This window comes from Pyrgilauda ruficollis, unplaced genomic scaffold (genome assembly GCF_017590135.1).
Source record: "Pyrgilauda ruficollis isolate IOZ18807 unplaced genomic scaffold, ASM1759013v1 scaffold18, whole genome shotgun sequence".
Classification (NCBI taxonomy): domain Eukaryota; kingdom Metazoa; phylum Chordata; class Aves; order Passeriformes; family Passeridae; genus Pyrgilauda; species Pyrgilauda ruficollis.
In genome coordinates this window covers 8,209,960-8,225,937 of record NW_024516984.1, presented here as the reverse complement: position 1 = coordinate 8,225,937, position 15,978 = coordinate 8,209,960, and the positions used below count along the sequence as shown (strand labels likewise).

Genomic DNA, 15,978 nt, shown 5'->3' with positions numbered 1-15,978 from the left:
ACAGTTCAAATGAGCTATGAGTAAAACCATTCAGATACAATTCACAACCATGTTTTATTAATAACAACTAAGACTGTTAGTGAGGCTCAGCATGTGCTGAATTCTCCAGGCTTTTATCCTTGCATCTATGTTACTGTCAGAATATTTTAATATTGTGCATCTTAACAGAGTATTTAAAAATGTGTAATCACAGAACATCATTAAAAGTTATGTAAATAAATATTTCAAGTTTTTTAATAAAGAGGTTTTCACTTCTTTTGAAGTCAGCACTAGGCTGTACTTATGATTTTTTAAACATCCATCTGTAGCTGAATGGCAAGTTGTAGCCCTGTCTCAAAATTTTTACTTTCAAAGTGAACCCCTCTCTTTGGAAAGCAAATGCCAGCAATTCCTCTGGAACTCTTCATATTCCTTACTGTTTTTCTGATGAAAAACAAAACTAATATATCTATATCTATATCTATATACACACTAAGTAAAGAAAGGCCTTAAAAGCTATGACAGATGATTCTCTTTCTTTCTTCAGCCTGCAGCACCTCACCCTTGCTCACCTGCTGTCTGTGTGCACTGTACATATGGTTTAACTGGATACATGGAGCTGTCCAAGAAGCCAGGTTTCAGATTCGAGGGTGACAGAGCTCACTGCTCATGGGCACATGTGGGCAAACACACACCTGTGCCAGAGAAACCACTTTGCCTGAAAAAAGCTTTCCTTGCTGGAAGTGAGGTGTAATTTTTAGTGCTGGAGCAAATGTTGTACTGTGTGTCCATAGGTTTGTTTTCTTTAGGCACAGCAGACACTCGGCCACGTAACAGCATTTGTAATATAAACCACTGGTAAAAACATCTCAGATGGGAAATGATTTGAAAATTATGAGAACTTTCTTCTTCTATTTCTGTGCACATCTCTTGCTTGTTGCTGTTCAGATTTTTATATGCCTGAGTATATTACCATGTTCATACACCTTAAGAAATATTTCATGGACACTTTAATTTCTGAACATACACACTGTGGATCACAAATGCCAGAGAAGAATAATCTCACTGAAGCTGATGAAAATTTTTTGGCATTAAAGTTATTTCTGTTCATTTTTCTTGAGAATGCATTTTTCTCTCCTTAAAGAGCCAAATATTTTCTTTAGGGAGCAGGTATTCTGCAGAAAATAAAGTATCTTAAAGGTAAGCTTCATGCTTGTAGAATTAAAGAACAAGACAGTAATAACTACTTCCCAAAAACGTATTTCCATTAAATGGGAACTACTAACAAAAATTGCTCTCCTCTTCAACTAACTTTATGATTTCAGTACAGTTGGCTACTAGTATGAACTGGAATCATGGAAAATAAAATTTGCAGCTGATAGAGTAGCTCAGCAAATACTATAGTTTTAAGACAAAGGACAAATTTTCTCTGTGTAAATACTGGCTCACAAACTTCATGTTAATTTTGAATCTGTGAAGATCCTGAGGAGCAGTGAGGCCCAAAAAAATTAATTCCCCTATAAGAGCAGCTGTTAATGAACCAGTCACTCACAAATTAAAACAAAATTGATCAAAACATCTTGTAGTGGCAGTGTATTTAAGATACTATGCTTATAAAGACACAAAATCCTGAAGATAAAAGAAGACACAAAGGGAAGCTTGACTTTTTTTGTTTTAATTTATTTTTAATTGTTTCCCAGAATCACTTTTGTTGAAAACAGTAATTCACAATTATATCAAAGGGACTAGAATTTCACCCATTTTCCTGCTTCACTCCTGTTTATTTGATTAGTTAGAAAAAATTGCTTCCAAAGAGTGAACAAAGTAATTCATAAACAGGAAAAAGTAGTCTGAAACTCCATTAATAACCAACTTATTTTTATTAGAGCAAATACAGTTGTGAAAACTGTACATTGTACATTTTGGGTCAAGAATTATAAATAGAGAAACTCATAGATAAAGAGTTGATTCTTTGACAGCAAGAAACTTTAAATAGACAAAATGACATTTTTAAGTACATTGGCAGGCTTCATTGTGCTGTCCAAAATGTAGTGTACAGTATAACAACCAATTATAAATAGCCTTTCATGTAAAATACAACTGTGCACGTTTTAGAAAAATACCAACAATTTGTTTGAGCTTTGTTTTAAAAAAGCTTATAAATCATACATATTTATAAATGGTACTAACATGCTTACTTAAATTTATAAACATTTTTCATAAGCTTTGTTACCCATTATTTCCAGAGCATAAAGTATTTTAAATAAACATTTAATAGGAATTAAATATGTCAGTTACAAAATTATCTCTCCACGTCAGGAGACGGGGGGTGATTTAACAGTGGGATGGAACATTTCATCCATTAATTCAAGGCTTACACAGTAACTTTTAAAATTTTGTTCTTATTTAAAAATCACTTTCCTAAATTTAAAACACAATTTAAACTTTGTTGTTTTATTTTCTTTAAAAATAAATATACAAGTTTTATTTTCATTTGCTCTCTTTTCTGCTTTCTTCTTTATCCACACTGGCCAAAACACAGGATTCTCAACATACTTCTGTAAAAAACACCATGGTGTTACTGCCCTGCTCGGAGCTGCTTCGCTGCACAACATTCAGTCCATACCTACGGTACTTTACTACGCTGCATCAAAAAATAGCTAATGTATTTTGTAAGAATGTTGCCCATTAAACCATGCAAAAACTTAGAAAGTTTACAAACAGGTTCAAAAACTATACTGTATGAAAGATTCTCTAATAGAGATAAAATAAACTGTAATACAAGCCCTTTGCTTTTTGCAGCTTTAAATTAAAATGTTTGCTTGCCAAATGATCACACCACATATCTTCAATAAATAAGCATGCATTTCATTAATACAGGGTACAATAATTACAGTATAATGGCACATAAAAAGAAACGTGATCGCGTCGTTTGAACAAAGGGCTATGAAACTACTTAAGACAAAATTTCCAAATGAAAAATTTTGAGGCTTTTTTAATGCTGAGGTAAAATTATAAATGGACTTTAAAGACACTGAAGGCATCAAATCGATAAACAATCACTTAACATTTTCAAATGCTCTACCTGAATGTATTCAACACAAATCTAGCACTTTAAAGTTATTATTTATTATGAGCATTAGCTAACTGTCATTGGCATTAATGTGCACCCAGACAAGACTTTATTTTAACTGCTGTCAAAATACCTCAGTGTTGCAACATAATAATTCAAATCACCGATTACCACAGCACCAAAACTAAGAAAAAAAGAAAGGAAAAGTCAACATGCAAACCCTGTATCTCACCTTTCTTGGGTTATTTTGATAGTCTATATCCTGTTTAGAATGTACTTCTACCAATGTAAGATTTTATTTTTTTTGATTATGAAAAATTTTGCTTGGTATTTGCGTAAGTATTTGAGCATTTTAAGGAAGATAGCAGTATCTTTAAGTTTTGCAGTAATGGTGTATTATTTACTGAACCTTCATGCAAAATGACTCTTCAGGTTTAAGAGAATGAATTTAAGAAATTTATCCCTGGACTAGGAAAATATATTTGATTTTCGGCTTCGGCTGCTAGGCAGAACTGGTAGCTTTCTCCAGGTTGGACTAAACACTACTTATGGCTATACATCAAATTTCATAAACAACAAATGAACAGAATCATGCACAGGCAAATGAAATTCGATCTCCCAGAACACTGCAGGAGATGTTAAAAGCAGCAGGTAATGGAATAAGACTGGTGACTGATGTTGCTAACTATTTCTTCTAATGAGATAGGAGTGAACGCTGGAATCACTTCCACAGCAACAGAATCCTCTGACCACATTCCTCTGGCAGTCGTTTTCCCATCTCCCCACTAAAAACATCAGACGGTAAAATAGTAAGGCAGCTGTTAACTTCCATCAACAAAAAGTGCAGCTCCGTACATTTCCACTTTAGTCACACTCTGCTGGAACAGATGGACAAGCCAACGCGCTTCACTGGCGGGGCTGCTTCAGCAGATTATTTTGTTTGTTTTCCAACATGGCTGCTTGCTTCAGCTTTCAGAGGACCCCAAAGCCACGAGCCACCAGCAGAGAAACTGATCTGGGCCCCTGGCTGAATTTTCCAAGTTTCATCTCTCTCGCGTCCCATCCTAATTCCAAGCCTCCTTCCCTGTGTCTGAGTATGACAGGTGCCATTTAAAAGGCTGGTGACACAACTGCAGAGAACTGTGGGCTAACACCACTAGTTGTCATGACTTCACTGAAGGGTCAAAACAGTTACAATATTAAATAACTATGTTGAATCACATTCAGGCACAGCTAAAATTAAAGTGGGGAACATTAAAAGTATGTGAAGAAATTAAATCTTTATTATTTAAGGTGGGGTGGATATGGTGATTTTATATGAAAGCGAGACCTTTCTTACCTTTCCTAATTCCAATCAAGTTAGAAAATGGACAAAAAGAATGGCTAAACCAATATTCAACAGCATTACCAGGGCGATCATGACTGAGTTAGGGCCCTGAAAATAAAATAAAGATATTAGAATTAATGCAACCTCCCACACAGGCACAGTAATGAACAAGACCCAACTTCACAATTTCTACAGGTTTTGTCCTTGCTCTGAAGGAAACAGACCCTGCTGCTGAAACACAGCCACTACCCTTGATATTCAGGTGAGATAAACATCACCTGTGTGAAAACGAGCTGGACAAATACAGGTGAGAGTACTTCTCTGCTCCTAATCACACTGAGATTAAGCCACCTGAAAAATACAACTGCATCAACAAATGAAAACAAACCCATCAACACAAAAACAATGTCAGCTTAAAATAAAGCAAAACAAAGAATGTGAACTACTTTAGGGAAGCCAGAGCGCTGCTCTTCATCCTTACAGAGGGTTCCTTTTTCAGTTCCAACCCATTTCAAAACAGGTATAACAAAGATGCTTTATGAAAAGAATACACTTCTTTGATAACCCAAATAGAAAATAAAATTTACTTACCATTGCACTAACAAACCTACTTACATTACAGATTAAAATGCATTTTGCAGCTGCAAAAATTAAATTTGTTTTGATTTATTCAGACACCCAAAGACCTATGCACTGAAGAATTGAAAAGTCAAAAAACTCCTTCCATTCCTAGCTAAAGCTAAAATTGGTTAGAAAGTTTAAATCATTACACAATTTTAGTATTTCTGTGAAGCCAGAGAATGGTTTTTAATTATTTTTAGCAATTTTGGATATTTTTTATTTTTTAAATGGATGCTTTCTAATGATCAACTTGAAAATATGTCCCAACAGATGAAAATACTCAATTTTCTTCTGCCCTTAACATATTTGGTTTATTCAACAACATGATTTCACAAAGATTTTAATACTCTTTTATTTTACAGTTGCACTGTAAGCAGAAACTTTTCATTTAGACAATACTTTCCTAAATCACAAATCACGAAGCCCACTAGAAAACCTGTGCAGAAAACTGTCTTCTGAGCTGAATCACTGGCTTGCATAAGAAGGTATATACTGAATGAGAAATGATACAGTATTTTCACTTTTCACATGAGGCATGCCTTGGAGAAGTTCATTATGCTTCATGACTACATAACGCTAACATCAGCTATATAATTTCTGGAATGCTAAGGTGTAAGATCTGGCTATTAGTAATGTGCTGCAGCAGTGTAAGTGGGAAGCTAGGGAATAGTACTTGTGTCACTATTATACCACAGTCTCCTGAAACAGTCCCACTGAACACCTTCTGTCAGGACACACCTTAACACAGCAGTTCAGATGGCAGGCAGAGACTGAGTACGTCACAAAACATGTTACGTCAGGCACTGCTTAAATCTCTGGTGAGCATAAACCTCATCAGCACCTCTATCCATAGCAGCCACCAAGTTCCCTTTGCACACACTCAGAGGTGTCTGTCCACATGCTGAGAAGCACGTGTTCAAGTTCAAACAGTGACAGAGATTATAAGAATGCAAATTAAATTATGCCATAAGGGTAACAGTACTGGCTGTAGCACCCACATTTTGCTTAATGGTGGAATGTCTAAAATATTCACTAGGAAATTGAATACCAGGTTTAATGACACCTTAGTCTAAGTGATTTTGAATAACAAGCTCCCATTTACCAGTGGTATGTTTCAACCACCAGGTCACAGAACAGAAGTGGAACCATGTTCCTTCCTCCTTAGTGGAAGCGACTCACCATGCGCCCAAGCATACGAGACACTCAGGGGCAGAGAACAGGCATGGAAGGAAAGCACAGCTCCAGGTGTGGCTACCACAGCACTGTGGTAATTAATCTGTAGATTAATTACCTTGCTTCTGTACAGAGCCTTGCTCTCTACAGAAGTGTGATTTGATTACACTGTTCATTTCCACTAAGATGTGGGTTCAACATCTTTCTTTCTGGTGTTAGGCACTGGAACAGGTTGCCCAGAGAAGCTGTGGTTGCCCCATGACTGGAAGTGTTGGATGGGGTTTTGAGCAACCCGGTCTAGTGGAAGGTGTCTCTGCCCATGGCACAGGGGCTGGAACCAGTCTTTAAATGTCCCTTCCAAGCCAAGCACCCTATGGTTCCACAATCCTATGATTCTAATAGGGATTGCCCATGTGATTCAAATCAGGTCAATGGTTCCTTGATAGGCTGGAATCCCACCTGAAGATTTTACAGTTATACTGCACCAAGAATTGCAAGGAACTGTGAAGATTATTGCCAAGTACCGCTAAAATTTTTCAGGATTTGGCCATCCAGGACTTTGCATATTTGAAAATAACATCGATGAAAATCACACTGATTTACTGCAACTGAAAAAAAATTTGGAACCCACGGTCTCTTCACAGGTGCCAAGAACTAGTTAATTACCTGAAACACATAATGGAACAGCATCCTGGAAGCTGCAAGACAGATTTTTGCTCATTGCCAAATTGGGACTGCAGTTCTAATGGCAGCTCCGTATCATTAGTGCACAGACTCAGGTAATTAAGCTTGCTGGAGGGGAAGGTGATTTCTCTTTTGATGCGTCTGTCAGTCAGGTTAGGTATAACTATCTCACCACAATAAAATTAGATAAATTAGGCTAAAAATGCCAGGGGCTATGCTCTGAATCAACAAGTCTCATCTACAAAACAGAAGCAAGTGACACCTTAAGAACCGGGCTGTTGAGTTCACATGAAGATCATAGAAAAATATGTTACCTCTTTATGATAATGAAATATCATAACGATATCTCTTTATACAAAGCACTAAAGCTCGTGTACTTTGGCCTGCTACGTGCATTATGTTTCACCTTCTGATAACTATACCTTTCAGCCCAAAGCAGGATTTCCTGATACACTAAAAAATGATCAAACAACATTTATGAAGCACAGTTATTATGCAATGAACTACCACCTGTTTTGGAGACACCTATGAAATAAGCATTTAATGCTTTAAGACAAATTCCACAACTAAGACTTTAGTGTCCCACAAGGGCTTAAAATAGCAAAAGCCAAAATTAGTTTCAACACAGTCCTAGAGTGACTAGAACAGGTGCACTAAAGAAGCTGTAGTAGAAAACCTTCAGTCCTGCTTGAATTGACCCTTTCAGCTTCTTTAAGTTAGACATTTATGTAGTTCAAAATACAACCATATGATTAGTTTCCATTTGGGGAAGAAAGAAAGTTATTTTCCTAAAATGTAGTGCCAGGAAATAAAATACTAGGCTTTTAATTCCATTGCATTAGGAATGTTCATTAAATTTAGCCTAAAGTTCTTGCTCAGAGGTTTTTTTAGGATCAGGCAAATAGTGATCTATTTTTCAAACATCATGGTATTTACAGCCCTTACTAAATGGATGTTAGGTGAACAAAAAGATGAGAATTGAACAAAGAGATGGGAATAGAATCATTGAGTAACATTCAGGTAAAAACCAGGCTAAACACTGTGTGTTTAAAAATCTTTACCTGCCAACTAAAAAAAAAAAATTACAGTTTAGTAAAAGACTTGAGCCCAGGCTTGTTATTTATCCTAGGGCAGTACACTGATGCTCATCAGGCAAAATAAAAAGGCTATTAATGAATGTACACTACAATAGGGTTTTGCGAAACTCAATCCTATTTTTCACTCAAATCCAAGAGAATCTCCAATCAGCTCATATTCAAGGTAGGACAGCAGTGTGCAAGCTGAAACTGGGGCTGGAGGCTGCTAACGACCAGTCAGAAACAACAGAACTGGATTGTGGTCAAGGGTGTCTGTGAACACAGCACATTGTGGTAAGTGCAAGGTGATGTGAAGGAGCCCCATTCTCGGTGAAAGAGGAGTGATTTACCTCTCAGAAATGACAGGTGACTTTGTCATTGTGCTTTATGCAGGATTTCACCTTAATAAAACTGTGACTCTTTTATGAGTTCTGGAATAATTTCAATCTTTGAGTTTTGAACAACAGGGAGTAGTAAAGAGAGAAACACACTTATGTGTGGCATAAGAAGTATGTGCTGGTATTTTTCAAGTATAGCCAGAAATGGGGATATCTGGAGAATCAAGACTGTTCCTGTATCTAACTTATTGCACAGATGATATTCAAAGACATTCTTAAGGATGTAACATTCACAGAAAATAGGAAACATGAATTTGATAACTAAAACAAGCTGCTACAAGCTTCTCTGCAAATAAAGTAATTTAAAGTTCTTAATCCAAATTAAAGCTGACATTTCATTCAGGTATGAGAAATGGCTTTGATTTAGACACATAGAAGGAAGAACTGAAAATCTTCCCTTCTGTATCTGTGCTCTTAATGCGTTATCATTGGAAACCTGGAAAAAGCACAGCACAATTTTATACAGCACTTTCAGATAATCTAACAAAAGTGCTCGATAAATGTTAATAGATTCATTTTTTTGCATTCCAAAACTCTGTTTTATCATTCTCTTTTCATGAGAGTGAGAGCTCTTTTCTCTTCATATTCCTTAACAAATGCATTTTAGAACTTTTGTGGAGGATATAAGGCAGACTTACCCTCAAAGCGTAACAAAATCATTTGTCAGAATGACGAAAAAGCAATTGCAGCTTTCTACTGAAATAAAATCATTCCCCAATGCAACCCTAGAATTCTTAAGTCTCTCAACATTGAGAAGCATCTGAGATAAGGAGAAGTACATTAATTAGGAAAAGGGAGAATAGATTTAAACTAGAAGAGATTAAGTTTAGATTAAATGTTACAAAGAAATTCTTTACTGTGACGGTGGTGAGGCACTGGCACAGGCTGCCCAGGGAAACTGTGGATGCCTCATCCCTGAAAAGGTTCAAGACCAGGCTGGATGGGGCTCTGAACAACCTGGTCTAGTAGGTGTCTCTGCCCACGGCAGGAGAGTTGTGAAGCTAGATGATTTTTTTAAGGTCCCTTCCAACCCAAACTATTCTATGATTCCATGAATCCGGCTTCTCCTCAGTAACTGTGCTCTCTTAACTTAGTCACTGCTTAATTCCGACACACTGCTGAGCTCAGCCCAGGAGCACTGTAGAACAGGCTACTGTTTTTCTGAAGCTGAAAGGTGATGCTGAAAATTAAGTGTCCAGCAAAGTAAACAGTCACTCTGAACTGTTTCTCCCTCAGACTGCTAGGCCAGTAGGCCACTCTTTTTTGCTTTAATCAGTTTAGCATTTTTACTCTCAACCTTTTGAAGAAATAAGCATGTAGGAAATTTAGTCTGTAAGGGCAAATTTACAAACACATATAGAAGACTAGAATATTTGAAAAACACCCACATACATCTACATATATCTTAAGATACTGTTACAGTAAAAATGAATTCCTAAAATCTACCTTCCTTCCATATTGGAATGCTGGTAATGAGAATAATGCAATTAGGATGCTCCAAATGAACCAGAGTGACCCAGAGTTCCCAGATACCACTGCAGTATCAGTGAACAAACAACAGCTAATGCACAATATCTCATCATTTTTACACCTTTTGTGATAACAGGCTGTAGGTTCGTGGTCCCTATCCTGATTATTCTAGAAGGTAAATAAACTGCTGTTCAGATAGCTTACTTGTTGAGATGAAGCCTCCCTCAGCTCCAAAATATTATTTGAAATGAAGGAACAATAAGGACTATTTCTAGAGCCTTATTTTCACCAGAGCTAAAAAACAATTCCAATTCAGCCTAAAATTTGTACATCCTCCCTCAACATTTACAAGCCTGTCAGCTTTGTGTTACCCTACACAGGAGTAATATCTGTGAGATTTGAGAGGTTAAAGGGCTGATATCAGCTGTAATACAGATTTGCAGATTACAAAACCTTTGTGAACATCTACTTTGATCCGCACAAAACAGAATGAAAGCTTCCAGCAGAACTAGAGAATATCATCTTGCCAAAATGCTCATTATCAAACTACTCAGTGATGGCTCCAAAACCCTGGCATCTGAAAACTGATAGCACATTTAATCAAGATCATTAAAATCAACATAAAACAAGACTTTTATCTGAATCTTTCTAGCTGTTGGATCTTCTGACACATTTGCTTGTTAGCCTCGGAAACTGTTTTATAAAACACACTTTCAGAAATGATTTAGTACATCAGGGGTTTTTGTACCTTGAATCTTTCATTGTAAGATATGTTTTAATCATTCTTGCAGCTCTTTGTGTGACTTCCCCTCAAGGCTTTTTTTTCCATTTTAAGTCCCCGATTTACAGACACTATTTTATCCCAGAAGTGGTTGCACCTGTGCCAAAAGCAGACAGAACAGACTCCCATGTACTCTTGCTTAATCTTTTCTGTAGCATCTCTGAACAACAGCAGCAGACTGGGAGCTCATGCTCAGCTGCCTCTCTTGCTCCTGATCCACCAACCTTTTCCAGTTCTGATCCTGCAGTGCCAGGCTCTATAAATTGTCTTTCATATACAATTATTATATTTTGCTGTGCTGCCACAGATAATTACACTTTCAGCCTTCTCAGCAGTTGATTTGCATGAGCTTGTATCTGTCTTCATTATAGACTACTCTTCTGGTCTCTGTGTCTTCTATAAACTTCATGGACAATATTCTCATGCCCTCTTGTATGTCATTAACAAGAATGTGATTAGAGTAACAGAATTAATGTAAGAATGACCTCACCAGAATAATATCAAATAAGTGATGGTTTTTAAATTACTTTTTGAGAACCATCAGTCAGTTTAAAAACATTCTTTTAATGTGACATTTAGCCTTTGCGTTACTCTGGTTTCCTTGTCAGAATACATGACAATGTAAAAGCAAATCAAGTGACCTTCTAGATTGAGATGATGATTCTTCTGCCACACCTGAAGATGTCAAACTTGTTTGACAAGACCACTTACAATTCATTTTGGTTACTTCCCCTCTTTATTTCTAAATTTATTATTAATGAAGTCTGATGTCAATTATTCAAGTGTTTTGCATGCAATAAGTACTAGGCTATCTGGATCGCTTTAAATGGGTCATTCTGTTTATCCCATTAATAATGAAACACTGTTTGTTTTGTAGAGTACCACCAAAAATGACTCAAATAAACAATGCTTATAAAAGAGAAACATTATGACTATTATCTAAAACTCTTCATTCACGAAAGGTTAACTTTAGTATGCAAAACTAATGTTTTTCTAAGTTTCTCTTGGCCCAAAAATCACAGAAACATCATCAGAGATTCTGAATTTCATACCCTGGCTTTTTCTTCTAACATGAAATAGAAATGCTACTAGTCATTGCTCCTTTTCTGCATAGCTATTGATAATTTTACTATTTTTAAATAATAATGAAGTTAAGAGTTACACTGATCTGAAAGGGTATTTTAAAAACTCCTGTGCTCATTCCAGACTGGAATATTTCTTCCTCACCCCAAGTGAAGTGGGTTTTAGCTAGCTGTATCCAGACTGAAGATTTGACAGAAGTGAGCTGTGCCTGTGCTTAGGTTGCAAAGCTCAGCACTCAGAGGTAAAAAGGCAGTAAAGTGAGATTGTTTTTTGTAGTACTTACCGAGCTGTTTCCTACTTCTTTCTCCATTGCTGAATGTGACTCATTATTAGCTGGGTTCTTTGGTGCAGCAAATTCTGATTTCTTAATTTTTATGTCAGGCTTGTTTTCTTTGGCATCTGGCTTACCCCCAGATCTAGCAGGACTTGGCTTCTGAGAGGGCGGTATCCGTGCAAGTGTTGATGGTGAAGGGTTAGCATATTCATCTTCTTCCCTGAGCTCCTGTGGAAGTGCTGTTGGATTCATTTTTACATAATAGCCATGGTAGTGACCATGCAGCTCCCCATTCTCGGTGCTGCTGGCATTGTGCTGGGCTGAGAACTTTGGCTGGTGTTTCCCAGCTGCTTCCTCCTTCACTGGTGCTTTTGAATACAAAGGCTTGTTAGTTGTGGGTGTTATATTCTCAGTGGCTAAAAGCTTTTTTTCTTGACTGAGTCTTGCCCCAGAAGTGGAGCTTTGCCTTTTCAGTTGATTTGAAGGAGAAGTCTCAGAAGAAAGAGGAGGACTATTTCTTGGGCTTGCTTCTGGGGTTCGAGGGGGAGTAGTACCTTTTCGATAAAAGTGAGGTGACTCTTTTGGGGTGGGTGGTTTCTCCTGACCTTTTTCTTCAGATTTTTCTTTTGCATCCATTCCTTCTTGAAATTTTTGTTTGATATAATCAGGGCCTGAAAAATAGTGTAACAGAAATATTAAGATCAAAATAAAGTTCACAGTAAAACTATTGCACTGGGATGTCAGACTGCACTGCCTTGCTAAAATGCAGGCAGGGGTATATGTTACCAACAGTTCATTGACATCCACAGTGATTTACTCCAAATTGCTCAGGCACTGGAGTTCCTGTAGTTTTTTGATAATTCTTGGACAGTAATACTTACTAACTTGGCTCACTCTAGATCTTCAGCTTTTCAAAGGGCCACGGTATGCAAATTTCTCCTGAGTGAAGTCTGAGTGACTCAAGATTGTCTAACCTTACATCACCTACCATTGCTTTGCTGAGATGCAAGTTTTGAGGGATGTTTTGCTTGATTACTCTCACTGATTGAACTTCTCATGATCAGAGTACCTGTTTGATATGTAGATAGTTAACCATGAGAATGAAATGTCTCTTCTGTTCTTATAAGCTACAGGAAAAAGGGCTTCAATCACTTTTTTTTTTTGCATGAATGTCAGCTTGTCTTATATACACATATTTGTATGTACTTGAACTCTCACATGCTGGCTTTGTCTTCCAGAATCAATCACTCCCATATGAAGACCCAGGTTAACCAAATCTAGTCACTAATACAATTCCTGCTTAGAAGGCAGGAATAGAACATTCACCTGGAAAATACTTACAGAGCAGCAAGTGTGAAGAACATCCTCTCTCCAAATTCTAGCTAAACACTCACATGCACATTCACTACTAGGACTCACTTATCAAACTGCATGCCTATACAGTTGTTAACATAAACAGAAACTGGCTGACATGCTCTGCTCCAAGTTTTGGTTCTCAGATTTAGTTGTTTAATGGTAAGACTTCAGCGAACACTGCTGAAGAAGCAAAACTGCCATAAATCTGCATGCATTGTAGGCAATGTTTTCTGCTTTACTTCCTAGAAGTCACATCTCAGATTTCAGGATCAGTTTCCCTAAGAAGTCAGAAGTTGGGGAGCTCTGTGAACAAAGAACTGCCAACAATCTTCCTGTATTTTCAAAAATGGCTTCAGAAAAACACATTGCAACTGTTTCTTCACTTCTATCCTTGCTAGCACCACAACTTTCCTTTGATTTCTTTACCCTTCTCTGAGTGAGCCTTATCTGTGCTTTAAGTCATAGAGAAATTCTGTGCCCAGAGAAGAAAGTCTGCACACATTTTTCTGCTTTTGAGTTTAGAGGAGGCTCTAACTGTGCTAGGCAGATACAGTGTTTTTACAGATGCCAGAAGCATATGCATATCTACGCAGTGTGAAGATGAGAGGAAGGAAGAGCAGCATGAAGCTTTTGGAAGTTACTGAGTCATCTGGTAAGTAAGCATTGCTGAGAAGAAGAATTACTCGGCATGCAAGGTCTTTTGAGCAGGAAACATTTTTGGCATCTCTGAAAACCAGGGGTGGAAATAGGGAGCTGTTAAGAAAGAAAGCTAGACAGAGACAAGCCAGGATTTGTTCTCAAATGACATTTGAGGAGGAAGTTTTGAGGAGTTAAGCCTTCGCAGAGGAAGAGAACTAGAGGCTTGATTCACAGATTTTTATAATCGTCCTGGTAAAAGGGAAAAGCAGCACAACGTAAATTAAGTTTCCACATATAAAGTTACAGGTATGATCGCCATTCCAAAAATTCTCAGTCCTGTTGGGGATTTCCTTCCATCTTTGCTGAGATACATAAGGTAATGCTGAGGGATTAAACATGCATAAACTTTATTTTTCATATCTTTTCACATTGGATATAATTAGGGGTGTAAAGAGAAAAGGATACCTAAAAGAACTCTGACTAATCTTTAAGCTCAAGCCACGGAGCTGTCAAATTGCAATGATTATTTATTAAGGACAGACCCATATTCACATTACCTTGCTCTTTATGACTGCTGTGGTTAAAGCATCCAGTTGGAACACCGCCTCTTCAGTCTTACAATGCTGCCTAAATTCTGAAAATTCACTGTGACATACTCTGCATTGCCTCATATATGTAAAGATTTGACTTTTACTAATATCTGACAGCACTTGACAAACTGAAGACACTTTCATCAGGAAAACATCAGAAAATGACACCAGAAATGACCTCAGAAATGTCATCCCTCTCCACCCTTTTCTGCAATCAACTAAAAGCCTCCCAAAGTTGGCCAGAGAAAATGCCTCTCATCAAGAGACCTCCAAGCTGCTGGAATTTTTGAAAATAGAAGGGAACCCATGGTCTCACCAAGAGACTGGTGGAGTGAGAAGTAAAAAACTTAAAAGCAAAACAAAAATATAATCTGCAGCCTCCCAAAGAAGTTAAGTTTCAACAGGCTAACAAATGCCACACTTTCACTGGGTATTTGGCAATATTTGATGTTATGTGACACCGAGCTTCACCAAAGAATGCTGCATCCAAGTAACATCTGAGGGTGTCTGACCAGACATTCAGCCACTGCCTTTAACACAGCACAGCAGCCCTCCCTCCCACTCCCACAACATCACATATGGATTTAGAGATACATCCTTTGCCTCCAGTCTTGTCAGGCAAGTCTTTCCAACACTGAAATTCTTGGCCCTTTGCTGAAGTTCCCTTTGCAGATTGTCCAAATCTTTTTTAAACTTCTGTTCACTGTATCCAATACAACTGGACTGTGCACCTGTCCTAACCACTGACTCTAAGCAGCAAGAACTCAGATCCCACTCCTTTCTAAGGACTAAGAGCTGTCAGGATTTACCTTGTCCCCTTTGTTAAAGACATGATTCTACAGACATGGGTAAGGCATTCCTTCATCATAAGAGCAATCTCCAGCACAAGTTTAAAGAACCAAGAGCCAAGAGAATTTGTAAAGAGAGTCACTAACATCCTTTCCTGTAAAATTTCTTAGCTGGCTGATCTTAACGAGGAAGGGAATAGAATTTGAGGGTAAAGAGTGATTTTCTGACCAGGAAATAAACATGGCACTCTGGTTCGTCAGTTTGCAGTTCAAGCAAGCAGATCTAGACATGATACATCTCGGTGCCTAAGAACCTGGTCTGGAAAGCAGAACCAAGAAATGTTATCTAACCAAGTAAAGGTAAGATGAACCTGCACGTTTTCTTATGGTGACATGCTGGCTGTGCTGCCATTGCATCAAAATTGATGCACCTTCACTTGGTCAAGGTCAGCCGCGGGGTGGTTTTGGCTCACACACCAGCTGTGATGCCAGCAACTGGATGGCACCATTGAAGTGTGAGCTAGCCAGTATTTGGGGAGAATAGCCTCTGAAAGCCAAAGGACTGTGTGGAAGTGTGCAAGGTCTGCACAGTCTCACACAGCCTGATGGTCAGCTTGAACAGCATTTCATTGATGGCTGTGGGGTGAGGGAAGCTTTGATTCGGTT

General features: G+C 37.8%; 1 protein-coding gene across 5 annotated transcripts in view; it reads right to left on the bottom strand.

Moving 5' to 3' along the window:
- Positions 1–1,643: 1,643 nt before the first annotated feature.
- Positions 1,644–15,978, bottom strand: part of JPH1 (junctophilin 1) — an 82,759-nt gene continuing 68,424 nt past the window's right edge. The window contains exons 4-6 of one of the 5 annotated variants that reach the window (XM_041464540.1): positions 11,949–12,610; positions 4,392–4,487; positions 1,644–4,285 (exon numbers count right to left, since the gene is read on the bottom strand). In XM_041464540.1, coding sequence (XP_041320474.1) covers positions 4,407–4,487; positions 11,949–12,610 — 743 coding nt within the window. In that variant the 3' untranslated portion in view covers positions 1,644–4,285; positions 4,392–4,406. The remainder of the gene's footprint in view (positions 4,286–4,391; positions 4,488–11,948; positions 12,611–15,978) is intronic. The other 4 variants (XM_041464539.1, XM_041464541.1, XM_041464542.1 and 1 more) reach the window with 4 other exon arrangements.